The sequence below is a fragment of the Fusarium odoratissimum genome, assembly GCF_000260195.1.
Source record: "Fusarium odoratissimum NRRL 54006 unplaced genomic scaffold supercont1.4, whole genome shotgun sequence".
Lineage (NCBI taxonomy): Eukaryota > Fungi > Ascomycota > Sordariomycetes > Hypocreales > Nectriaceae > Fusarium > Fusarium odoratissimum.
In genome coordinates, this window is record NW_022158690.1 from 876,601 (window position 1) to 901,813 (window position 25,213).

A 25,213-nucleotide genomic window follows, 5' to 3' on the forward strand; every position below is an offset into this window, starting at 1 on the left:
ACGCGTTTCATGTCTATACTACCCATCGAATACATAGACCCAACGGCGAATGGAAACACAATTCCAAGCTTTGACGGCGTATTATGGATAAGGCGTACGGCGGTTAGTATGTCTGAAATATTTCTTGGGTTTTAAACTGTAGCACGAAACGGTGCTGGCGGATATGAAGTCAATGTATGTAAAATACTACCCAAGAGACAGCTGGAAAATATACAATTCCCTCCGAAAAAATGTATATCATGTGTTTACGAAGGAATTGAGATAGTGTTTAATTTTAAATCGTCACCTCCGATAATACCTACGAAACTTATTGCGCTTGATGATCCGTCTCCTTTCCTTCAACCATCTGACCAGTGCCTTGAATAACCACGTGGGTTGCGTGGATGGTTCTCATGATGAGACTCAATGTTTCTGGGAGAGTTGAACAAAGGCCCAGGAGTTTTTGAATGAACGAAAACTAGTAAGATATTTTACATGTGATTCAAAGTACGTACGTACACTTGTGACGTAGACCCATAGTTTAAATATCCATCTGCCTGATAATAGGTAGTGGAAATCAAACGTATCCTCATGTTAACATAAAGTCACGAACTAGAGATTTCCTGAGGTCGTTCAGGGTAAGCATGCACCTCCACGTAATCTGTCAGGGACAGCTACCGCCACGCCCCACTGAGCTACATGCGAAATACCTGGAAGAAGGCTAATTTACAGTAGTATGGGAGGTATCTATGAGAACCGGGCTCTCTAAATGGCAGCGGGACACTTTTAAAGGTGACGCCCCCCCCAGAGGACGCTTGGCAATAGCGTAGGCTACGACAAGACAAATGATACAGCACCCAGTCTTGAAATGATCTGTCCCCTTGTGAGCCAAGACACGAGTCACCATTTCTCAACAAACATCAAGTGCACCAAACGAAACACAATTCGGCCTCTATTCGATTGCTGCCAGCATTCATCAACAACAAGTTCGCCGGACGGACATTGAACGCGTAGATCCCTTTGCGACTTCGACCCTGAAATGCGATACAGATAAGAGCTCCTAAAGATTCGACGGCCTCCAACGGTATACAACCGAAAGAATAAAGACGAACACCGAATTCCCCGACAAGGAACACGAGGGAGGAAAGTCTTACAACTAGAAAAGCACGACTACGAAAAGAATCGTAAACGTCCTCATATCACCGCCGCAGCATGTCTGAGCAGCACCGCTAGCTCCCATCCTCCATTCTTCACCTTTAACACAGCACCTTTTCTATTCCTCCTCATCGTCAGGAGCTTAGCCAGGGATGCCGCCCTCACCACGATATCGAGCTTCCGACCCACCCGACTCTCCCGCGAATGACTCCGATTCCGACCTTGATCTAGATATTCAGGAGCTCGACCCAATATCAACCACTCCAGCTCCAAGGGACAACGAGCGCCCTTCAACCGAGCCACAGACATCGCGGATAGCGCTGCGAAATTTGCGCATGGGTGGAGTGCGGCGAGCTGGAAAGAGGAATCGCGGGTATGGCGACCTCGGCCAGGATAGAGACGGAAACGACGAACATTCCCAGGCATTATTAGGGGAACATAATAGCAGTGCGTCTCGATGGTCGGAAGGAAGCGGTTACAATGAGGACGATCAACCATTGCTAGGGGGGCAGCCTTCGCAAAGCCGGAAGTCCATGAACTCGGATCGAGTATCTTCACGGTTACGACTCCCCAGTTTCATGTCGGGCTCGAAGAAACCAGAACCGAGCGATGCGGAGGACCAAGAAGACGACGACCCATCCTCCTCTCGACATGTGGCCGTGGGATCGACTCAACCTGTGCGATTTCCAAACAACATCATCTCAAATGCCAAGTACACAGCCTTGACATTCCTCCCCATCACCCTCTATAACGAATTCTCATTCTTCTTCAACATGTACTTCCTTCTCGTGGCACTGTCGCAGGCGATACCCGCCCTGAGAATTGGCTACTTGTTAACCTACATTGCACCATTGGCGTTCGTACTCTGTATTACCATGGGAAAGGAGGCCTTCGATGATATTGCCAGACGGCGAAGAGACACTGAAGCGAATTCAGAAGAGTACAACATTCTGGTTTTTCAGGATGCCGACTCCAACCTTGCCCCTGTACGCCAACGAAAACTGCTCAAGTCTGAAGTGTTACAGAAACACTCTAGGAAGAAGTCAAAGGGGGCTCGAGAGAATTTGTCAGACATTCTGGAGGAAGACGACGTCGAGGCACTCCCGCCATCCTCACGAGTCGTCGAAGTCAGCCGCAAGTCAAAAGACTTGAAAGTTGGCGATGTTCTCAAACTTACAAAGGGTCAACGTGTACCTGCAGATGTTGTCATATTAAAATGCTTCACTTCCGAGGCACCAGCCCCTGCACCGATTCCTGAAGAACCAGCAGAGGAGGATACCTTGTTGGCGTTCGACGGCGAAGAGCCTCAAGCAAAGGGCAAGCAACCCGCAGAAGCGGCACCAGAGCAAGAGACTGAAAGCGGACCAGGAGGGGAGACTTTTATCAGGACCGATCAGTTGGATGGTGAGACGGATTGGAAGCTCAGACTTGCTTCACCGCTTACACAAAATCTACCGACGGAGGAGTTTGTTCGTCTGCGCGTCACCGGTGGAAAGCCAGACAGGAAGGTAAACGAGTTTCTGGGCACAATCGAGCTGGTGGAATCTCGAAAGGATGCATTGGCGCACCATGCGACAGTACAAGACTCTGACGCTTCCCACACGGCTGCTCTGTCAATAGATAACACAGCATGGGCCAATACTGTCATCGCCTCGCAAGCCACGACACTGGCCGTCATCATGTACACAGGTCCTCAGACGCGATCTGCTCTATCGACAGCCCCCTCACGTTCCAAGACCGGCCTGCTCGAATACGAGATCAACTCTTTGACTAAGATCTTGTGCGCGTTGACATTGGCCCTTTCCATCATCCTTGTCGCACTCGAGGGTTTCGGAAACACCAAAGACAATGTGTGGTACGTCAAGATCATGCGATTTTTGGTTTTGTTCTCTACTATTGTCCCCATCAGTCTGCGTGTGAACTTGGACATGGGCAAGAGCGCATATTCCTGGTTTATCCAACGCGATCCTGGTATGCCTGGAGCAGTTGTTCGAACAAGTACTATACCTGAAGATCTCGGCCGAATTGAATACCTGCTCAGCGACAAAACTGGTACATTAACCCAGAATGAGATGGAAATGAAGAAGATTCACGTTGGTACTGTGTCTTATGCCAACGAGGCAATGGACGAAGTGTCAACGTATGTTAAACAAGGCTTCTACATCCCACCATCCGCAGACTCTGCTGCCCAGAACATGCTTATCACTCCGTCATCCACATACTCTAGCACTACAACTATGGGCACGACACGTACAAGACGAGAGATTGGCACGCGAGTTCGAGATGTAGTTCTGGCACTCGCCCTTTGCCATAATGTTACACCTACTGTTGACATTGAGGATGGCAAAGAGGTTACTGGATATCAAGCATCGTCTCCTGACGAAATCGCCATTGTCAAGTGGACAGAATCAGTCGGTTTGAGACTTGTGTACCGAGATCGCAAGAGTATGGTATTGGAATACACGAACAGCAAGAGACCGGTGGTTCGCGTGCGAATCCTTGACGTTTTCCCTTTTACTTCCGAAGGCAAGCGAATGGGTATCATCGTTCACTTCCACGAAGACGTCAAGGTGAAGAATCCGAGTCTCTCTACTGGCGAAATCTGGTTCTTCCAGAAGGGTGCTGATACAGTCATGAGCTCCATCGTTGCAGCGAATGATTGGCTCGACGAGGAGACCGCCAATATGGCGCGCGAAGGCTTACGTACGCTGGTCGTTGGTCGCAAGAAGCTCTCATACGATCAGTACAAGGAGTTCTCGGCTCGCTATCAAGAAGCCTCGCTTTCGATCAGTGGGCGTGATGCTGGCATGCAGCGGGTGGTCTCACACTACCTGGAACATGATCTGGAACTAATTGGCGTGACTGGTGTCGAGGATAAGCTGCAGAAGGACGTAAAACCTTCTCTGGAGCTTCTCCGCAATGCTGGTATCAAGATTTGGATGTTGACTGGTGACAAGGTCGAGACTGCCAGATGTGTTGCCGTCAGCTCCAAACTGGTGGCTCGCGGTCAGTACATCTATACAGTTTCCAAGCTCAAGAAGAAGGATAACGCCCAAGAACATCTTGACTTTCTCCGGAGCAAGACAGACGCTTGTCTCCTGGTAGATGGCGAAAGTCTGGCTCTCTTTTTGACACACTTCCGTCTTGAGTTTATCTCCATCGCCGTCCAGCTGCCCACCGTTGTTGCTTGCCGTTGTTCGCCAAACCAAAAAGCCGAAGTTGCCAAACTCATCCGCGAGTACACTAAAAAGCGTGTATGCTGTATCGGCGATGGTGGCAACGATGTCTCAATGATCCAAGCCGCTGATGTTGGTGTCGGCATTGTTGGCAAGGAAGGTCGACAGGCTAGTTTGGCGGCAGACTTTTCTATTGAGCAGTTCTGTCATCTGGTCAAGCTATTGGTCTGGCATGGTCGTAACAGTTACAAGCGAAGTGCTAAGCTCGCGCAGTTTGTTATTCACCGTGGTTTGATTATTGCTGTATGTCAGACTATGTACAGTATTGCCATCAAGTTTGAACCTGAGGGTCTATACAAGGTAAGCCGTGGACTTGATTTCTCCGTTCATGACCACTGACGATTGTAGGATTGGCTACTTGTCGGCTATGCTACTGTGTATACTGCAGCCCCTGTGCTGTCACTTGTGTTAGACAAGGACGTGGACGAGAACCTTGCCAACCTCTACCCTGAGCTCTACAAGGAACTCACTTCTGGACGATCTCTATCGTACAGAACTTTCTTCGTTTGGGTCTTTGTATCCATCTACCAAGGCGGCATGATTCAGGGCTTGTCACAGATTCTCACTGAAGTCGACGGGCCCAAGATGGTTGCTGTCAGTTATACCGTTCTAGTGCTCAACGAACTTCTCATGGTGGCCATTGAGATCACTACATGGCATCCCATTATGATCATTAGTATCATCGGCACTTTCCTCTTGTATATCGGCTCCATACCTTTCTTGGGCGGATACTTTGACCTTCGGTTCTTGATAACATGGTAAGTCGCACTTCATTTGTTGAGTCATATTTACTAACATCTGCCCAGGGGATTCGTCTGGCGTGTACTAGCCATTGGTGCTGTATCACTGATCCCACCATACGCGGGCAAGTTGATTAGGAGGACAATGAAGCCTCCGTCGTATAGGAAGGTTCAGAGCCACTAGAGGAACATGTCATGGGTTTGGAGTTTAGTGTTGGCGTTAGGTTATCACGTAGAAGGCGCCATTGTTACATAGTATTGCATGTTTTATTCGTACCCAATAGATGATGTCTACGCCTCTTTATGAGTGCTTTGAACTATAATACATTATATGAGACCATCTTGACAGTGATTTTACATCTTGAGGACTAGCCAATCTCTTGCCAGGAGAGGGTTCTGTTTTTGCAGATAGCCAGCTATACCAGATATCGGACCTTGAGTCTGCTGGCCACCTAACCATATCTTGGGCCCGGCATAGTACTCAATGAAACCGTCGGGGCCAGAGACGATAAACAAGTTTTTCCCGGGGGTGGTGCCTTCAGAAGGCTTGCACACACAACCAGGCCCTTCAGCGAGGGCGAATTCGGAGGCGTGAACATGCATTGCTTGATCGTGGAATCGACAGCCTGCACTAAACGAAGCAACGGTTCCTGGTGATGCTGCAATGGCATTGCTAATATCCCTATCCTGGAAGCGAGTTCCCTCCTCGTCAACAACGACCTGAATCCTTAGACGATCACCATAGGCCATCTTGAGGTCTTGCAAGCGCTTTGTGACGGGGCTAGGGCTCTCGACCTCAGTGCCTAATGTCGTGGGCTTCTTTTCTTGCCAAAACTTCCACGATGATTGCCGAGGAGGAGCACTTTTTTGAACCTCTTCTCTCTTCCTTACAGCCCAGAGAAGGTCAACGCTTGACTTTTCGTTCGCTTCCAAAACAGCCTTCGCTGCTTGTATACCAGGCACTACACCTGTACCGCCGGCAAGGAAGACAAGACGAGAGTGCTCACCCAATCGCTCCGCTAGTTCAAAGCCAACGTGTGGACCACGTAGGAAAACATCTTCTCCAACCTGTCTTCGACCTAGATAGTTGGACATTTCACCATCGCCAACAGTCCGGATATAAAACCGCAGCGAGCCATCTATAGGATCCTCTGTAGACAGTGGAGGCAGGGGCGTATAATGTCGAGAAATTTGCACCTCGGGTTGCTTGAACTCCACAGACCAAAGAGGATACCTCCAGTGCTTATCTGAGGGGTTCAGATATGGTAGAGAAGGGTTTGGTGTGCGTGGGACTGCGGTGATGACGAATGAGGTTGGTGAGATGGCCTCGCGAGCTGTGATGCCGTAGGGAACAAAGGTTATCTCGTTGAGAGTGTTGGGTCGAGACGGCGGCGTGAGAAGATAGTAGCCGCCACTGACAAGAACTATTCCAACGACTATTAGAGAGGGGAAGATTCGTGATTGAAGAGGTGTAGAAAAGTCTGGTTTTTCAGAAGCATGTTGCCGAGGTGGTGATGAAGTTGAGAGGCTCCGTGATGAGATTCTTGGAGGCTGTGTCTTAGCTATTGACAAACGGCTCTGGAATTGACCACATTTTGTGAGAGTTCGTCGGTTCTGGGTGATAGACCGCGATGAACTTGTGATTATCCTCGATGTGGCTCTCATCATATCGGTTGGTGGTGAGGGCATCAGTTTTGATCTCGGAGTTTTTTAGTCGTCTTATTGAGCTTTCATATCCAGAACGAAACCACCTGAGGCCAAAACAGACTAAATAAGGCGGATGTGCTCAGACGTTCGAGTTGGTCCTTGTGGTCCCGTCGTTTTCAGTATCTTCAAGAGTTCCTTGAGCTGATGGTCACCAAAAATTGAAGCTGTAATTACTAGATCAAGGTCACGTGGATCACTTGAATCGCCTTAACATGTACTCATCGTCGTCATAATTGAATACAATTCGCGAATACGTAACGCGTGGTAATGGTTTATATAATGTTTATTTCTATTGGAGAGTTTTTGTTCATATGTCTCGAACTTGGGGTATCTAGCCATCTATCAATACATATATATGTCTCACATCCGCAACATCTTATGCTCAGCATCAATACCTCCTCTAAACATATCCGCAACCACATTTCCCCTCAGAATGGTCTCTTTTACAATACCCTCCACATTCTTTGGATCAACTCTTCCATACCAAATTCCGCATCCAGCCAAAGGATGAGGCTCATCGCCCATCTTCAGGTCTGGAGGCAGATAAATGATAACGTTGCCAGCAAACTTGTGACCTCCGATATGACTGATCAAACCAACTCTAGCTGTAGTCTTGCCTTCACCGGTTTCTCCCTGTATTCTTTGTTTGTCGCCGAGATTAACTTGCACGGGTCCATGCAAGACGTCAAAACCCTCCATTTCCAACTTGTCCTCAAACTCAGTTTGCAGAACAGGCGCCATGATACCGCATCTCGCGTCACGTCCTGTATGTCCACATATCAAGACCAAAACATCGCGAACATCTTGAACGCCTGGTAGTAGTCCCTGGTACCCTTCTTTGCGGGTCAAGCGATCCCGATGTATAGGTGAGAGTCCTTCATGTGCAGGGTGAAGCTTCTTAGGGAGCAGAAACCCCTTAGCCAGTGCTTCTACACTATCAAATGATACCCGCGGTAGAAAAGGGACGTATTTGAAGCTTGGAACCAAATACACGGATGTGGTTTGAACTTCAGGACGTGGTGAAACAGAGCTCGGAAACGACGAGTTGAGAACAGAAATATTATGAAAAGGCTACAAGAATCAGCAAGACAATCCACACATAATAAGAGAAAACCAACATCGCTATAAGTCCCTCCACGTCCAAACAACTCTTTCAGATCCGCAGCGAGGCAATCACCGCCATTATCATCCTCTATTCTCGATGGCCAATCTGCATTTCCTGTACACACTAGTACATGCTCTGCATACCCAGCAATTGCGCCTTTAAGAGGCCCCTCACGGTCCAGAGGGAGATCCTCTGGCATAGCAGGAGTAGCCGCGCACCCGCATGTCGGCTCCGGACATGTTGCGACAGTCTGAAAGGGCGGAGGAGGCGGAGGTCGAGTTTGCCGTGCCTGTTGAGCAAAAGTTCGCCTGGACGTTGATGATAAGCTGAAGAGACAGCGTCTTGTCAAGTTTATTGACGGCCGGAGGGACATGGTAGAATATTAGATATTATGGTCGTGGCTTTTGAACGAGACCTCGCTTTTGTTCTGGTGACACCTCCAATAACCCATATCACGGCCCGGTGTTTTGCGATAGACATATATCATCATTTCCGCCTCGGTCTCCGAGATTCATATAGAATCCCCCACTTCCCGGTCTGCCGGCCCCCCTCCCCACGTGTCGAAGCCGAATCATTAATAGACAATTGCTAATATCAACGAAATCACGAATTAACGACCGTCAAGGAATACAGATGAATACGCCATCTTACGCGATGTATAATGAAACTCGAAACTGAACCGGCTAAACCCTTCAACTCCCATCACCCGTTCCCAAATGCTACATACAATCTATCCAATAATGTAACACCACAATGCAAGCTACAATATGCAATGGATCCTCAACTAACACACGGGTATAGCAAGCCTTGCGGCCGTCAAACCTCTCAAACCCATGCTCACACACCTATACACCAACTATACATGAGTCAATGACTCAGAAGCCAACCATTGTTCCCTTCTCATCACAGTATCCCGGATGCTTAGGTTCCGCAGTGGCCCAACTCATCGCAGTAAGCGTGGTAGCGTACGCCATTGCGATAAATCCAAAGATACAGAGTAGGATGTCGGCCACCTTCCAAAACTTCGTACGGGCAATCGCCTTATAATGAAGCATAGGCTAGAAGAAACAGTCAGTATTGCACATCAAATCTTTCGACATTTTTAACTTACAGGATAGATAAAGACAAGTGGAATGCAGGCAAAGTTACCAACGAGAGCAACAAACTTGTCCAGATGGTCGGCACCGAGCCAAGCAATGGCCGCGCAAAGCATCACCACGAAGAAACGGAAGACGTTCTTCTGCCACTTGACCCAAGGATTATACTTGCCGCTGCGAGTGAAAAGCTCTGTTTCAGCGATACGAATGGCAGGGAAGATCTGCAATGGTGTAGAAAGCAAAATGGCAACAGAGTACAAGAACTGAACTCCGTTGACCATCTTGTTGTCCTGAGGCAAGTTGAGCAAGACAACAGTTTCGGTGTGAGAACCGTAGGCAGCATAAGAGATGGCACCCATGCCAATGAAGAGGACTGTGATGATAATCATAACGATAAGAAGAACCCGAGGAAACTTTTGAGGGTGTCTCATCGACTCCTGAACGGGAATGATGAGACCAATGCCTTCGAAAGTAAAAATCGCAGTTCCAATGAACAAGGTCCAGTCCTTCTTGTTGAACATGATGATGTCGGAGATACCGTTCGCGTTGAGAGTCAGAATATCGTAGTACAGGAGGTAAGCCAGACCAATCAAAATAAAGGCATCCGCGACTAGAGCAGTAAATGCTAGCTTTCCAATATCTCGTAGAAGAGCAAATGGCAGGAAGATGAGCATCTGGATAAGAATGAGCCACTGGATACTGATCGAGGACTTGCAGTCGGAAACAGCCCTGACGAAGGCCTGCAAATTGGCGGCAGTGAATACGGTATAAGCGGCAACGAAACCGATCTGGCTGATGACAATAGAAGCCAAAATGAGGGTACGCATATGCTTCCCGTAAAGTGCACCACCCAAATCACCAAAAGAGCCTCCAACCTTGAGCTGTGTTTGCACGAGAAGCACAAAGCAGTAATAGCTCAGAGCGGCAACGCCAAAGAGAATCAGGTTGCTGAAGAGCATACCTCCGTTGAGATAGGCTCGAGGAAGGAAGAGGACACCAGTACCGACAAAGGACTTAAGAAGCAGCAAGGCCGCGTTCATGGGACTATTGTTTCCAGTGCCACCGCGGACCTTGCGCTTGCGTCTGCGTCTTGAAGGTGTCAACAAGGCACTATCCTCCATAGGCTCCCGCTCGTCGTCGGAGTTGTACTCGTCTGTGTCTTCTCCGGATGAGAAGTACTCGTTCGGTCCTAAGTCTTCGTCATCCTCCTCCAGTTCCTCACCAGCGAAGTGGCCATAAATCGTCAAGAATTCGAGGAAGCTTGAGGTGAACAATCTCTGCTGGCCCGGCGCAGGAGAGGCGTGGCCGTCCTCAGGATGACCGTGAGGGCCAGGGCTTTGGACGTTACGACGGAGATGGTTTCTTCGGAAGCCACCGGGCACCTTTATCGAGTTGATGTCAAGTACCTCCGCCTCGGGCTCAGGCCGTCCCAAATCGAAACTCTTGCTGCGGTTGTACTTTGCTCTCGCTTCTGCCTGTTCGGTCCACTTGTAGATACCTCGAGTCACATCACCTCCCTGCAACTTCAGGCTGGAGAACTCGTCCTCGCCCAGTCCGGCACCGCCGATTTCGGCTGGCTGCTTGCCCTTCGAATTACCTTGAATCGATGACTCTTCTGAGCCTGGATTATCATCCGAGGGTTGGACTAGATGACGCTTGACAATCTCAGGATCTTCGTAAGGTGCACTGGTGCCCAGCGCATTTTGTGACCGTGAATTGAAAGAGCCATAGTTGGTCGGTGTACCCGAATTTCGACCGCCGAGCAGAGGAGACTGTGAGCGAATCGGGGGAGTAGCAACGCGAGCTGCGGGAGTGCCATGTCGCGGAGGAGACTGGCCTAGAGAGTTGGAGAGTGCAGCGGCGAGAGCAGATACACCAGGTCCTTGGGCGCTGGTCCCGCTTCCAGGCAACTGGGTCAAATCCTCGAGATTCTCGGCACGTGGAGCTGCATCAGGTCGTGGCGAACCTCCTCTGGGAGGCGTAGTTCCAAGTTGTGATGGGATGGGAGAAGCAAGACGCGCTGTCAAATCAGCTCGAGGGACCGAAGCGGAAATCGATCGAGGTCGGAAGCTCGAGGGCGAAGCAGACCTAGGAGGCTGTTCAGAGGGGATCCTCGAAGGAGAAGCCATTTTTCAGTCCGATTGAAGGTGTGAGAAGCCTTATCGCATAGTCTGAGCGGTGTTGACAGCAGGTTTTGAGTCGCGAACAGCGGTAATGACGCAGCAGGCAGATGACTGGCGGGATGCCCAGCAACACTGATAAGACAGTCGAAGAACCAAAGAAGTCAACAAAAAGAATGACGACAAAGAATGATGACCAAAATCAGTCTCGGGAACAAAGGTTATATGAATATGTCACGCTTGGTCGGGTGATAGAGTCAATTGAGAGGTATCGGAATTTCTTGTTGGAGTGAAGAGGAAGGGTGAGATAAGGGCTTAGTCAAGCCGTAGCATACAGGCTAAGGCTAAGGCTCCAAGCTGCAAACTGCATATGCCCAGGCTGGTAGTTGCCCTGAACGGTGAAGCTCAGACGCAGGGAAGGCCCAGTCTCTGGGGTCTGGTGACTACTGAGTAAGGGCAGCTGCCGAGCCAAGCTAGGCTAATAGTGGAGGTATTGGTTGAAGACTCCACGCGTTGAAAAGGTCAATACTTAGCAAAAATAATAGTTACAACTGTATGGAGAGGTGCCTTGTACATCATTTACATCAACATACAAATAAAATGGTAAAGTGTTTGAAAACCAAGTCAGCTTATATAAGCTGTGATAAGTGTCTAATCACTCATCCCGAGTCTGAAATGGATATCATATCATGACTTCCATGTCTGCCGTCGAGTATTCTAGGTATGGACTCGTCCAGAGCCAATGGATATAGGCAAGCAAAATGCTTTGAAAGGAAATCCAACCGTTTACCTGCGACCTTATCTCTAAGGTTGTACTGTACCTACCAAATTGGGGTCGTAATGACCGAGTCAGATACCTTGGGATGTTGATGAGTAACGTTTCAGAAGGATTTGTTTACGAGTGTTGATCTCTTATCCCCATATGTTTTATTGCGGCACAACATGCTCATCACTATCACCAATTTCGATACCAGTTGTTCTCTGTTCAGAGTATCTATAGGGGAGCCACGCCTATGAAAACACTGAACCATAACCTTGAATTATGCCAACCCTATTACACGAATCTATTCAATCTTGGCTGTGCGGCCCCACAACGATAATCGATGTACATTACCCGTCACTTGGTGCGATGAAGCGGGCACGTTTATGCTGTCACGCTCAGTGGGGGCGTCACGACCCTTCTGAGTCGAGTCAGATGAATGAGGCGCATGTCGACATGTGAATAGATATTTCTATATCTCACATCAGAGATCTCGATCTCTCGTCTTGGTTTTTGTGTTTTACTAACATCAGGCCTCGTCTTTCTCTCTGGCCATACGACGAACATAGGTAGCATTCAAAACCTCGGCAACAGAAGCACCGACAGAAGCTTGAATTTCAGAGTGGATTTCCTTCGGCATGGCCTACGTCATTTGGTAGCACCTACAGCGCCTATCGCGATACGAAGCTGCACCTTGTGGTTCACTATGAGCTCTAGCATAACAAGTCACGCCAGCTTCCAGGAGCATGAAAACTTGGGACCTTGACCCTAAGTGATAAAAAGACTTTGGTAAGTTATCATAAACTTAGGAGGTTTTTTGAAAAGTTTATTTTGTCACTTAGGATCAAAGTCTCGAGTTTTCTTGCCTCCCCTGGGCCAGCTCTTGCACATGATCCGACTTCCCCACAGACAAGAGTCATAAAGACGGCTATCACTGTGATATCTTGAGCTCTGGAGGGATAGCTCTAAGCAACACTACTGGATTCTACTGGCCTCTAACCGCTGAAATGGAGGTTTTAGCGGGGAATGTCCAGCACCCGTGGACCCTTGAAACCACCTCAAACACCAACATTAGCACCGTGGACCCCTGCTGACCCGTCTAGTTCCTCCAAACTTCCATACCTTTCCTGCTGTAACTACGATGGAGGCCCAAGAATGCCTCCCTTGAGGCTATTGTGGCGTCCTTGATTGGCGATGATCTCTAAACCAACATGGACGTTTTTGCCCGGATTGCCGAATAGCTCCCTTGTATTATCCACTCACCACCACACTAACCACACCCAATGTGCAACACGCGGGAGGCTTCAGCTTGGAATTCTCTTGGCAAGCATAGGATTGACGACCGATTACCCAATTGCTAAGTGGTCCTTGAACAATAGAATACACCATAACATCATTATTTCTCAGGCCTCTCCCCTCTTTCAAAAGCCTCATTCTTCAGTGTTTTGTTCCACCGCGGTTCTTCACCGTCTCATACTTGCTCATGTGGGCCAGTGCTCGCTACTACTGACCCCTCGTCTGGCTGACTGACTGAATGCCCGACTTGCTCTCTGGACTGCACCATGACAACACCTCAACAGTCAGATATCAAGGGAGTAGACAATGGGGGAGAACGACAACGAAATAGCATAACCGGGTCTCATGGCGGACGAGGATCGGTATCAGTCACCATGGAGCCACGGCACAACAAGTTGGGCAGCATCTCGGGTGTCTACATCCCTGTTTTTCTCAATATCATGAGTATTCTCATGTTTTTGCGATTCGGTCAAATTATTGGGAAAATCGGCTTCGTGGGCATCCTCGGTAGGTTTTTCGCATATGAGGCCTTTCATAAATATTAACAAAGACTCCAGGACTTCTAGTTACAGCTTACTCCATTGACTTATTGACAACGCTTTCTCTATCAGCTATCGCATCCAATGGCGAAGTCAAGGGCGGTGGTGCATACTATCTTATCTCACGGTCTCTGGGACCCGAGTTTGGTGGTTCCATCGGAATCCTCTTCTATCTTGCTCAAGTTCTCAATGCAAGCATGAACGTTGTTGGTCTTATTGACTGTGTTAGACTAAATCTCGGTGCGGCTTTCCCCTCAGGTTACTGGACTGGCTATGGCCTCCAAACAGCTGCCCTGTTGCTTTGTACTGGTCTTTGTTTCCTAGGATCTGCAACTTTTTCGAGAGCCTCCAATGCTCTGCTTGCCATCCTGAGCTTGGCCATTGTCAGCATCCCGGTCTCTGCTGTCTTCAAGGCTCCCTTCCATGATAGGGATCTCGGGATTCATTTCACCGGACCTAGTCTTGATACCCTGACCGACAACTTCCTTCCTCACAGCGGCCCCCAATTCAAAGGCCTCGAAACGTTTCGTGATCTGTTTGGCATTCTCTTTCCGTACGATCCTAATGTCAACCTGTGTGTGTATAACAAGCTCGTACTGACAATGAGACAGTGCTACCTCAGGAATCTTCGCAGGTGCATCCATGTCTGGAGACCTAAAAGACCCAAGCAGATCGATCCCTCACGGAACGCTCTGGGCAATGTTGACAACCTTTATCATCTACTTTGTCGTAATTCTTTCACTGGCTGCGAGCACAACTCACTCATCTTTCCTGGCCAACGACAATGTCATCCCTCTCGTCAACCTCTCCCAACCTGTCATCCTCGCTGGTGAATGTGCAGTCACCTTCTTCTCTGCTCTTATGGGCCTGATCGGTGCCTCCAAGCTGTTCCAAGCTTTTGCAAGGGATAAGCTTCTTCCAGGCCTCGGCTTCTTCAGCAAGGGCACGAAACATGGTGACGAACCAATTTACGCTTTGCTTCTGACTTATGTCATTGCACAACTGGCGCTGTTCGCTGATCTCAACCAGATCGCTACCTTTATCTCTATGGGATATCAGATGACTTTCTTCGTCATGAATTTAGCTTGCTTCCTTCTCAAAGTCGGGTCAGCCCCTAACTTCAGGCCAAGCTTCAAGTTCTTCACCTGGCAAACTGCTTTCCTTGCCGGCATCTTGTCAGGCTTTGCTATGTTCTTCATCGATGAGACTTATGCTGCTATTGCTATCACAGTGCTTGTGTTGCTATTCCTCCTCATTCATTACCTCAGCCCTCCTAAGCACTGGGGCGATGTCAGCCAAAACTTGATCTATCATCAAGTAAGGAAGTATTTGCTACGCCTGAGACCAGAACACATCAAATTCTGGAGACCGCATATCATATTACTTATCAACAACCCTCGCAGACAGACCAGGTTGATCCAATTTTGTAACTCACTCAAAAAGGGGTCGCTTTACATTCTTGGCCATGTCATCGTGACCGACGACTTCAACTCAGGGGTTCATGAAGCTCGGCTTCAACAACATGCTTGGACAAAATACATCAATGAGTTCTCCAAGATCAAGGCTTTTGTGCAGCTAACAATGTCCCCCACTATCACTTGGGGCATCCGCAATCTGATACTATCAGCCGGCCTTGGTGGCATGCGTCCCAACATTGCTGTACTTGGATTTTACAACATGGAGGAACTGCGAAAATCAAACCCGAAGCTACGCGTACCTGATGTTCCCGTATCTTTGTCCAGTCAAATGCGACGGCCCCCTAGGTCAAATGGCAAAGCTCCCGAAAGGCCTCGGAGGCGACGGGGTGACACGTCAGCAAGGCTCATGGACGGCATCCTACCAACAGACGTTATTCGTACCGAGAATATGATGTCTCCAAAAGAGTATCTGACTATACTAGAGGACCTTGCGTTGCGATATCGACTTAACATTGCGGTGGGGTGTGGCTTTGAATCACTTGAGACACCAAGAAAGGACGGAACCAACACCAAAAAGTACATCGACCTGTGGCCTATCCAGATGTCGGCCGAGGTTACTTCTGACGGAAAGAGTTTACTGACCACCAACTTTGATACATGTAAGGTGAATCTCTTGTGAAGACGGCACAAGCTAATATTTGTAGACACCCTCATTTTGCAGCTCGGGCATATTCTTCACAGTGTGCAACTCTGGAAGCATGTTTATACCCTTCGGGTCATGTTGTTTGTGGAATACGAGAGTGAGGTCAACGAAGAGCATGCTCGAGTTCTGGCACTTCTTGAGAAATTGAGAATTGACGCAGAGGTCAAAGTATTTTGCTTGGCATCAGGCAGTCTAAATACTTACGATCTCATCGTCAATGGAATAGGTAACGACATCGATTGGGAAATTGTCGTCAACGATACACTCCGCAACGAAGAGTGGTGGGATGATGTTCAGATGTTCCGAGGCCGATCAGACAACATGACTTCTACTCAGGAGCTGGATCAGCTGGAGCACATATATGATACGATATCTGGGAGGCCCGGTTTGTATAACCCTCATGAGGAGATATACGACCGTCGACGTGCTAGCACGACGGATGTTCCCGAATTACCAAGACGGCCGGCTATTCGGATGCTTTCAAAGATGGGGGTTAGTATGGGAATTCACACACACCATCTCCCAGACGGTGCATTAGATGAAACGGATAACGAGGATGACGAGGCAGAAGACTCGCAAGCAGAACTTCTTGATGACGAGGAAATGGGGTACAGTTCTACACTAGACCATGAGTCGATTGAGGAAAGAAACATCGGCCCGAGTGATGCAGCTCGTCAGCCATTGTTGGGGGGTGGAGATTCTCATGATGAGGATGGTAGAGTACGTGGTGACTTTTGGGAAAGCTTTGGCCGAAGGTCCAAGTCTGACACAGTTGGGGACGCGGTCGGGACAAGTACATCGTACGGTACAATGTCATCGTCTGCGACAGTCAAGGGAGTTGGCGTTAGTGTTGGTGGAGTCCAAACATCACAGTCGGCATCAGCATCAGCCTCTCAAGTTGCACCAGAATCGTCAGCAACACAGACGAACGAACGACCACATGGAGGCAGCACAGACTCTGCCCCGGCAGAGTTTCCCCCTCTTGTCTCGCGAGACTCGTTAGGACCTTCGGCAGCCTTCAGTCGTGTGCGCCCCCCAAGCCCTACGCGAGAAGACACTGTACGACCGTATCGCAGCGGCGCGTCAACACCAGGAAGACCCAATCTTTCCAGGCAGTCCTCGGCCGTGAAGTTCTCCAGCCGCCCGGTCCCGGAAACAAAGATCGTGGCCTCGGAAGCAGAGGGGTCCACGATAAGCTTTGCGCCGCCCTCTAGCACCGAATCTGAGACTCCCAAGGCCGGACCGTATCGACCGAGTTATTCGCGGCAATCGTCGCTAGGAAAATTCCCGAATAGATCCCGGCCTAGCGGTCAAGTGTTAGCCGGCGAGGAGAGCAGAAAAGTCAGTTTCGCGGAACAGTCTGACTGCGAGCCATACTCAACGCATCATTCTCGATTCCATTCACGGCGGAATTCTCGAGGATCTACACAAGGAGGGGGCGAATCTTATGACCAAATTCCAGAAATGCTTGAAAGATACAGATTAAGTTCACATCTAGAGGAGGAAGGTCAAAATTCGGGTTACACACCGCAGGGATTGGAGCTCTCTTTCAACGAGCTTCCAAGCAGAGCGCAGCATCTCATTGTGAACGAATTGATGCGTCAGCATTCCAAGGAGACTGCTGTTCTTCTCAGCACGCTGCCAATTCCTTCAGAGGGCACTTGCTTGGATGAAGCTTCTACTATACAGTATCTCTCTGATGTCGAGGTTCTCTGCAATGAGCTGCCACCAACGCTGTTGGTTCTTAGCAACAATATGACAGTAACTGTCAACCTATAGTCGATCGCTTAATCAAACAATGAATCAATTCCAAAGCCGCAATATCTCCATGATTGACAGCTAGCATGGATGACCCATGTAGAGGGCCTAATTGAGGCTACTGAGGGAAATACTACCACACTTGACGACAAAGTCTCTAAAAGATGGCGTAAGCCGAGTCATGACCAACAAAGGATGGCAAAGATTACTAGCCAGGAACAGCCTTGCAAAGACCATGTCAGGCACAGGAACCGAGGAACGGGACAAGACAGTCGGAACTAACAGCTGAACCATTCTGTCGATATAGTTTTCATGAATTCTTGCACGAGGTTTTGAATATCAGGGGCAAGGTTGACTGGAATGGTCTCTGAGGTTGGATATGTCGGGTAGTGGATAGGCGTTTTTTTGGTGGCTTGCGACCATGAATCATGGGCCATGTGGCTGTATGTCACCTCTCAGTCTCAGTCTCTGTCAGTCGTCACTGAGAAAGAATCATGAGAGGGAAATTTATTTTCAGCTTTCATTGTGTGCTTATGTCTTTATGCTCGGGCTCTCTTGCGGCCTATCTCTGTAGAACGGTTGGTGCTCTTGGATTGGAGCACTTTTGGTGTTGCCCAAACTGCATTCTTGGGAGACAAACTCTCTTCTTTGTACCAAGCCGTACCTTTCCCGTCCCTGTGCCGTGTGCCTGACACCACCTTGACGCCTTAAAGTGTCCTATTCAGTTACTGCGGAAGCCAAAAGGTTGAGTTGCCCCCGCACAATGACACTACCTGTTGTCATCGGTACCTCCGAGCCGCCATAGGTAAGAAGAGGCGCATGCTAGAGGTAACTAGACTATCTAACAAGGTTTGCATTTCCTTTACCACGAGAAACTCTATTCCGTCTTCCAAGTTCAGTTCAGTTCAGTTCCGCTCTGTTCCCCAGAGCTCTATACCCACTGAAGATATCCTCCGATGGGGGGCTTGTCTTGTAAGACCCAGGACCCCTCCCGTCTATCACTCACTTACATTCCAGTCAAACAGCCTGACACCACTCAGCTCTGTCAAAAAAGGGGACCCCAAAGACATTTCCTTATAACGGAGGCTGGGGCTGGGATATCCATTCTGCTGAAATCAGGTATTCTGGGAAATTCTCTTTCCTGACCTGTGAGACATCGTGCTCCGAGTCAGGCTACTCTACTCTTCTTCCCCAAGCCCAAACACTTCACGATGCCTTCTTGGACTTCCAGCAACGACGATAAGATGAGCAGCTGGCGGGACCAGCTCTCGCCCCGGAACCTGAGTTTTCGGGGCTTTAGAAGAGCTTCTGAGTCTGTGGCAAAAACAACCTCCTCAACCAGTAAAGATTTCACCATGTTGCACTATCCGGACCGACCTGCCAGGAGGATCACTGAGGCCGATATTCCCAGTGACGAAGAGTGTAGAAAGTCTCTTATTAATATGAGAAAAGCTTCTTTCGTGGAGCAAATACATCGACGACATGAAATTCAACATCAGAAACAATTATCTCCTGTGCGAGAACCAACGCAAGAAGAGCTTCCAGCATTGAGACCGCCTCAACATGAGTTACCTCGAATAGTACAGCCACCAACAGAACAACCTCGAGCAATTCAACCACAGATTAAGCAGCCTCGAATAATACAGGCACCAGCGGAACAACCACGACTAGAGCATCCTCGAGCACAGCAGCCGTTGCGATTAACTTTTGGACCGTTTAATGGACAGTTCCGATCTGCCTTTGGACCACTTACACCCGCTGAAGAGGAGCCATGTCCGTTAGAAAAGCTCGACACCATTGGGTCTACAGCAACAGCAACACCACAAGATTCACTGCAAGTTCCCGAACCTTCTGTGGACATTCGAAAAAGCCTCTTAGTTGTTGATGATTTAAATATTGCAAGAGAACCTTCGCCTTCTGCGGTCATCAGCGAAGCCAAGACCATCAAACTCGAACGAGTAGACAACCACGCTACACCTGGCGTCTCACCAATCTCATCACCACGACCAAGCGATGCTTCGGCTTCAGGATGGCCCAGGCGAAAACAATCAGTTCAAATGGTCGCTATTCGTCGATCATCGCAAGATTCTCAGAAGCGCAAGCAGTCTGCTCATACAGTCGTTGTGCGACGGCCTTCCAAGCCAACGGCAGATGCCCTTAACTCCCATCCCGTTCACGCACCTTCTACACAAGTCCATGTTCGACAAGACAGTGTTTCGGACCCAATGTGTCGGGTGTGTCATAATGGAATCGCTGAGACGTCTGGGACTTGTTCAAGCTGTGAGAATGGCGCCATCACAGCCACGCCGGTCGAAATCAGTCCCAACTTCTCTCGACTTCATCACAAGCCAACTATCAAGAAGTACAACCGTCCACCTCCTCTGATTCCTCAGTCTCTCGACGGTATCGCCAAGCTTCATCGCCCCTCCGCTTCTCTCACCTCTGATCCCGAAGCGAATTCACTGTCACCGCCGGCTTCGCCAACATCGCATTGCAGCAGTCCAGCTGAGACCGTCAAGACAGTGGCGACGGGTCCTTCAGTTCCTCCGACCCCAATGTCAGCCCTCTCGACGCCTGAAGTGTTTAAGCACTTCCAGGAAGAGGTTGAATCAAGGGCCAAGGCAGATGATAGTCCCGCATTCGATGATCCATGGATGATCAAATCCAAGACTCCTGAGGCTGATGTCTATGAAGAAGACTGGGCGGATTATTACTTCGATGAGCAAAACTTCAACGACGACAAAGTCACTAATGGACCGGCGCCTGGTGCGAATTTTGTTCCGAGTCCTGTCAATCCAGGTCCCGGGTGGATATAGAGCCTTATAAGAGATTGCGTGTAAAAGATTGTATCATGCATATATTCAAAATGCCAGGTAGCGGGTTTGTTTTCTATATCCTGGTCAAATAGCGACAAGCGTTCTTTCAATCCAATCATGAGTCTATGCTTCATAACCATCTCTTTCGTCTCTTCGTGACATCTTCTCACATCTAATCCATCTCAACTTTTAAATCTATATTCTAATCTAGAGAATTTTTGTAACGGCCAAGCCGCTTGAATCTCCACCTTCTAATTCTATCAATCCACCAGCTTCAATTCTCTTCTTCCACTTGTTGCTCTCATATCGCGCAAAAATTATTGTCATGCGTAGTGTAACATCGCTGCTCGAGTCATGCTCCTGCAGTGATTCCGCAACAGGTGTGAACGTCCAGCGGCCAAATGCCCAGTTGAGGATATATCGACCGGAGGCGCTTGGCTCTGGTGGGGGGATATCGGGATCGGAGTTTGTGGGCGTTGATGAGAGTGAGACAAGGGCCTTGATGCGGTAGGCTTCGTCTTTGGGGGCGGAGGAGAGGAAGGCGATGAGCTTTGCGGTCGAAACTCGTGCTGAAGGATCGGCTTTCAGGACAACTGACAAAACCTCGACTTCGCTTTGGTGGTCGTGAGAATGGCCGTTTGTTGTGCCGTTGGAGTGGTCGTGGCTGTGGCCGTTGGTCTTTTCAAGATCTGCCCCTGTCAACTCCTTCGCCAAACCACCATCCACACCAAAGATCAAGTCCATCGACACTTTGCCCTTGTCGCTCTTGACCTTGGCAACGTCAACTTCTAGATCGCCAACTCGGTCGAGGCATTCGTCGTATCTCAGCATGCTGACATTTTCCCACTTGTTGAAGACAATGAGATCGGTGTAGCGCGCTTGGATGCGTGCCGTGTAGCTAGTGTCCTCATAACCCTTCCAGTTCTCGACGTCAATGACGCTGATGACACCGTCGAGGATATACTTCCCGGACTCACGCGCAAGGCGGTTGACTTCGAGAGCGAGGGTCGCGGGGAATGCCGAGCCGCTGGTTTCAATAACGATTCGATCGGGTGTGACGGTCTTTTCTAGTTCTTCGAGCGCGGGGCCGAGTTGACCGACGAGGTTACAGCAGATGCAGCCGTTGAGGAGTTCCTGGACACCCGAAATGGCAGAGTTGGCCGCGAGTTGTGAGTCGACTGCGAGATCGCCGAATTCGTTCTTGAGAAGCGCAAGCTTATAGTCTGGGTTCTGGGCGCGAAGTTGAGGGATCAGGTTCAGAATCAGTGTCGTTTTACCTGATCCCAGGAACCCTGTAACGATAGTGATAGGAATTGGCGCCATCTTTGCTGTACTTTCAACAGAATTGAGGTTGAAAATAGCACCTATATAAAAAAGGGACGGCGTCAAGTTTTGTTCCTGATAAAATACCTCTTTAGCGGAACAAACAAAAGTGATATCGTTGGGTGATCATCAGCCCATCCATTCAGAACGGTCCGATAAGATAGACTTTTGAATCGTTATCGGGCCTTATCGGAACGACCCCGCCAGCTGCGACTTGACGTCACTTTATAGAGGGTGACAAGCTGAAAGAATGGACTAACGTAAGGTTTCACAGGGGTGCATTGAGGATTTGCGCCATTGCGTATGCCAATGCCGGGGATAAAGATGGAAGAACAAGGAAATGGGGTAGGGATACACAATATTTACATGCAGCCTTCTCTCGTCTGGATCTTAATCGGAGCATCAACCTTCAACAGGAAACACAATCCGCATAAAACGAAACAAAAATGGCTTCTCAAGAATCAGGCCAGAACAACAACATCCAAGACGAGAGCTTCAAGGAGCAGCTTGACAAGGCTGCGGACAGCACCCGTGAACTGGAGAATCAGAAACCCAATCCTGTTATTGAGAAGAGTATGCTTTGCCAAACACTCTGCGAATGATAAATTACTGACTTCTTGCAGTCACAGAATATGTTCCAGCTGCAGCCAAGATCCTGCCCGCTCGTCAAAGCCCACCCAAGGAGGAAGACAAGCCACCGGGACCACCAGAGCGGCCGCATCACGATGACAAAATCGAAGACTTTGTAAGGGATCAGCACAGAAGTCAGGGTGTTGATGGAATTTTGGGCGATTCTCCCAACGATGAGTGATAGGATTTTTTGCGGCTTTTGGGGATATCGGCGCTGTACAATAGGGCGTTTGCCTACAACGTAATGAATTCATGATTCACGTGTCTAGAAGTCGAATTTGACATGAAGCCGGTGCAGTGCGACTTGTGAAGGTGTCTTGGATATGGACGCTAGCTTGGTCGCTAGGAACACGATCCAATAACGGTCTTGAGCCTCATCAGCTTAATCCTTACGACAAGGCAAAGCTCGCTTAGGTATTGGTCTGCAGGAACGAAGTCGAGACGCAGGCTGAAGAGCCGCATCTCGAAACAAGGTCTCGCATCCATAGCAGCGCGAAGTTCACGACGCGAAATTTTACAGCTGAGATCTCTCAGTCAAACACCTAATGAGCAACACGAGTTTACGCGACACCACACTGATTAGTATCAGCAGCGCGAAATTTACTAAAAATCCTTTTCAGGATGATGAAATGTCCCCCCTTCTTGGCATTACACCGCCTACAGACATCGTTGCGAAACAACGACCTGACGGAGAATTTCCTATATCCAAGGGTTATAATCTACTGAGCGTTTCCCGCAATGGGAAAGGCAACGCGACACCGTGGGAGGTGACCCAGAGGTCAGGTGAAGGTCGTGGCGGCTCAGAAAACATTAAAAAATGCTTTTTGATCTAAGGAGCAAAAGTAAAAGAGATCGGGAAAAGTGCGAGTTTATATACCCCAAGAATTTCTGAGTGGGGCTGCCGTTTAGGTTAGTCAGCAGAGATTCTTCAAAGATGGTTGGGTATGGGTCATTTACCCTATAATTCAGATGAAGTCCAGCTGGATTAGGCTCTGTATGGAAGGGGGCGGAGTTGTTGTCATGATCGCGATACCTTCATATTAGATTATGTACTTATAAGAGATTTCAAGGATCTCCTTGGAATTTAATACTACCCTGCTTATTAAGGAACCGGTATAACAAGGAAACCAAAAGTAAGAGCAGCAACCTCCTATTTCCCATACAATCGCGATACAAGGAAGCCCAACGTACCCCAATATACCCCATAGAAAACAATGACCGTACGTTTTTAGCCTCGACTGATCTGAGGAGGAACCTGAAGCTTAATTAAGCACCTCTACCACTATCAGAAGGTCCATGCAGGACCTCGCTGTACTCGATCATAACCTCGAAAGCGAGATGGAACGATGTACGAAACCCATGGACTGGGGTAATCTGGATGCTGGTTCCAAATGGAATGATAACCAGAATAATGTGTCATTCGTTGGGGCAGTTTATGTCCTTGTTCGATATCTGTTAGAACAGATCAGTTTCGCGTTAGAAACAACATGACAATCACATTGTCCACATACCTCGAGTGTCCTTGTGGTGGTCCTTCTTCTGTCCCTTACACATATGATAGAACGCTAGGACACAACTTGGGAGGTTGATGATAGTCCCCACGATAGAGATGATAGCTTCTGCAGACAAAGCCATGTTTGGGATTATGTGTTTCTTAGACTGTATTTATGCTTCATAAGGGCTTGGGCTTTTGTGAGATGAAATGAAGTGGAAGATCCTGACTCTTTAAAATATGGTGACTGAAAACATATATTATTAAAGGAAAAGACTCCCATAACAACACTGGATTACAATAATGCTTAAGGTTATCGCCAGTAAGACCGAATCAAAATGTCAAGGTTCTAGCGTAACGTTGGAGGCATCGCATGCAATGTAATCTAGTCTTCAACTCAAGAAACTAGATCAGGTGGCTGATGGAAGAAGTTCTATCGAAAGAGTCGATCATGCCTTCTTGGGCCCATTCCATCACAGCACAGTGAAGTTTGACGCCTCCCACAAGAGAATATGAAGATGATCAGCAAGGGGTGCAATGCAAGTGCACAGGAGTGAGCTCGTAGGATCTGTATGATGGTCCCGATATGTTAGTCTAGCATTTCCATAATCGGAAAGCAACAAATCGTGGACCATGCATTTTGGACCAAAAAAGGAATCCGAAAAGGCTGAAGTTTGGTGCCACTAGGTAGGCGTAGTTCAAACGGCTCCGCATTCCAGTCGACAGGCGGCTCAACAGGATAGAGGATGTTCAGCCCAAACTCCATCAGTCAGTTCTTGCCCAATAGGGACAGAATCGCATCCCTTTGGTGGCGGTTAGAGGTATGCATATGCCAGGGACCAGGGCTGGTGCGTGTGTCCCGTCACTCGTCACTTCACCCCCGTAGAACGACGGAAACTAGACTGTAATCTCAATCAAGCTTTCTGAGGCCAAGAGACTCTTTCCTGGGTCTGAGACAGAAGCAGGTTAAAGCGCTGTACCAGATAGGTCGTCATTATACTGATCCTTTTCGAACAGACGTCACATTAGTATTGCTGATTTTCGTTCACAACCGATGCCGATCTCTCATACCAGCCAACCTCCTTGGTCAGTTATTTGATGAGACTGAAACTCAAGGCTTATACTTTCCACGAGGCTCTAGTCTTAGTAGATTATAGTGGTCATAGGTCTAGTTAATTATGATAAAAGCTGTATAAAGTATGGTGCTATAGAGTATTAGATTGTAGTATTTTATGCTAAATTTTTATCTATATAAATCATTCTAATTAAATATCTAGGCTAATTATTAATACTAAAAGCACTAAATACTGCTTATGTACCTATTAAATTTATTTTATTT

At 48.5% G+C, this 25,213-nt stretch overlaps 11 protein-coding genes across 14 annotated transcripts; 4 read left to right on the top strand and 7 right to left on the bottom strand.

Moving 5' to 3' along the window:
• The first annotated feature begins 572 nt into the window (after nt 1-572).
• Nucleotides 573-6,947, top strand: FOIG_03444 (phospholipid-translocating ATPase). The gene is made up of 4 exons (XM_031201307.1): nt 573-617; nt 715-4,670; nt 4,719-5,128; nt 5,177-6,947. The coding sequence occupies exons 2-4, from the start codon at nt 1,287-1,289 to the stop codon at nt 5,292-5,294; spliced, it is 3,912 nt and encodes a 1,303-aa protein (XP_031068831.1). The 5' UTR covers nt 573-617; nt 715-1,286; the 3' UTR covers nt 5,295-6,947.
• Nucleotides 5,365-6,949, bottom strand: FOIG_03445 (uncharacterized protein). The gene has a single exon (XM_031201308.1). It carries the CDS (start codon nt 6,797-6,799, stop codon nt 5,465-5,467), a length of 1,335 nt encoding a protein of 444 aa, XP_031068832.1. The 5' UTR covers nt 6,800-6,949; the 3' UTR covers nt 5,365-5,464.
• Nucleotides 6,950-7,177: 228 nt separating this feature from the next.
• FOIG_03446 (uncharacterized protein) lies at nt 7,178-7,558 on the bottom strand (the record flags this gene model as incomplete). The annotated part of the gene is made up of 1 exon (XM_031201309.1): nt 7,178-7,558. One exon carries the CDS (start codon nt 7,556-7,558, stop codon nt 7,178-7,180), a length of 381 nt encoding a protein of 126 aa, XP_031068833.1.
• Nucleotides 7,559-7,746: 188 nt separating this feature from the next.
• FOIG_03447 (uncharacterized protein) lies at nt 7,747-8,295 on the bottom strand (the record flags this gene model as incomplete). The annotated part of the gene is made up of 1 exon (XM_031201310.1): nt 7,747-8,295. The coding sequence occupies one exon, from the start codon at nt 8,293-8,295 to the stop codon at nt 7,747-7,749; it is 549 nt and encodes a 182-aa protein (XP_031068834.1).
• A 231-nt stretch (nt 8,296-8,526) lies between these two features.
• FOIG_03448 (uncharacterized protein) lies at nt 8,527-11,463 on the bottom strand. The gene is made up of 2 exons (XM_031201311.1): nt 9,034-11,463; nt 8,527-8,980 (listed from the first exon to the last, which is right to left on the bottom strand). The coding sequence occupies exons 1-2, from the start codon at nt 11,146-11,148 to the stop codon at nt 8,798-8,800; spliced, it is 2,298 nt and encodes a 765-aa protein (XP_031068835.1). The 5' UTR covers nt 11,149-11,463; the 3' UTR covers nt 8,527-8,797.
• Nucleotides 11,464-12,203: 740 nt separating this feature from the next.
• Nucleotides 12,204-12,539, bottom strand: FOIG_03449 (uncharacterized protein; the record flags this gene model as incomplete). The annotated part of the gene is made up of 2 exons (XM_031201312.1): nt 12,204-12,320; nt 12,465-12,539. The coding sequence occupies 2 exons, from the start codon at nt 12,537-12,539 to the stop codon at nt 12,204-12,206; spliced, it is 192 nt and encodes a 63-aa protein (XP_031068836.1).
• On the top strand, nt 12,353-18,257 carry FOIG_03450 (uncharacterized protein). 4 transcript variants are annotated; one of them, XM_031201315.1, is made up of 5 exons: nt 12,353-12,688; nt 13,003-13,702; nt 13,753-14,287; nt 14,346-15,811; nt 15,857-18,257. In XM_031201315.1, the coding sequence occupies exons 2-5, from the start codon at nt 13,462-13,464 to the stop codon at nt 17,632-17,634; spliced, it is 4,020 nt and encodes a 1,339-aa protein (XP_031068839.1). In that variant the 5' UTR covers nt 12,353-12,688; nt 13,003-13,461; the 3' UTR covers nt 17,635-18,257. The 4 variants fall into 4 exon arrangements, with proteins under 4 accessions (XP_031068839.1, XP_031068838.1, XP_031068837.1 ...); XM_031201314.1 differs by having other exon boundaries at nt 12,353-13,222; nt 13,279-13,702; nt 15,857-18,177; XM_031201313.1 differs by having other exon boundaries at nt 12,353-13,702.
• Nucleotides 18,258-18,380: 123 nt separating this feature from the next.
• On the top strand, nt 18,381-21,897 carry FOIG_03451 (uncharacterized protein). The gene is made up of 2 exons (XM_031201317.1): nt 18,381-18,585; nt 18,639-21,897. The coding sequence occupies exon 2, from the start codon at nt 18,825-18,827 to the stop codon at nt 20,427-20,429; it is 1,605 nt and encodes a 534-aa protein (XP_031068841.1). The 5' UTR covers nt 18,381-18,585; nt 18,639-18,824; the 3' UTR covers nt 20,430-21,897.
• On the bottom strand, nt 19,257-23,203 carry FOIG_03452 (uncharacterized protein). Its single transcript, XM_031201318.1, has one exon. The coding sequence runs from the start codon at nt 21,750-21,752 to the stop codon at nt 20,637-20,639; it is 1,116 nt and encodes a 371-aa protein (XP_031068842.1). The 5' UTR covers nt 21,753-23,203; the 3' UTR covers nt 19,257-20,636.
• On the top strand, nt 21,960-24,017 carry FOIG_03453 (uncharacterized protein). The gene is made up of 2 exons (XM_031201319.1): nt 21,960-22,325; nt 22,376-24,017. Exons 1-2 carry the CDS (start codon nt 22,056-22,058, stop codon nt 22,499-22,501), a joined length of 396 nt encoding a protein of 131 aa, XP_031068843.1. The 5' UTR covers nt 21,960-22,055; the 3' UTR covers nt 22,502-24,017.
• FOIG_03454 (uncharacterized protein) lies at nt 23,668-24,017 on the bottom strand (the record flags this gene model as incomplete). The annotated part of the gene is made up of 2 exons (XM_031201320.1): nt 23,668-23,834; nt 23,894-24,017. 2 exons carry the CDS (start codon nt 24,015-24,017, stop codon nt 23,668-23,670), a joined length of 291 nt encoding a protein of 96 aa, XP_031068844.1.
• Nucleotides 24,018-25,213: the final 1,196 nt, after the last annotated feature.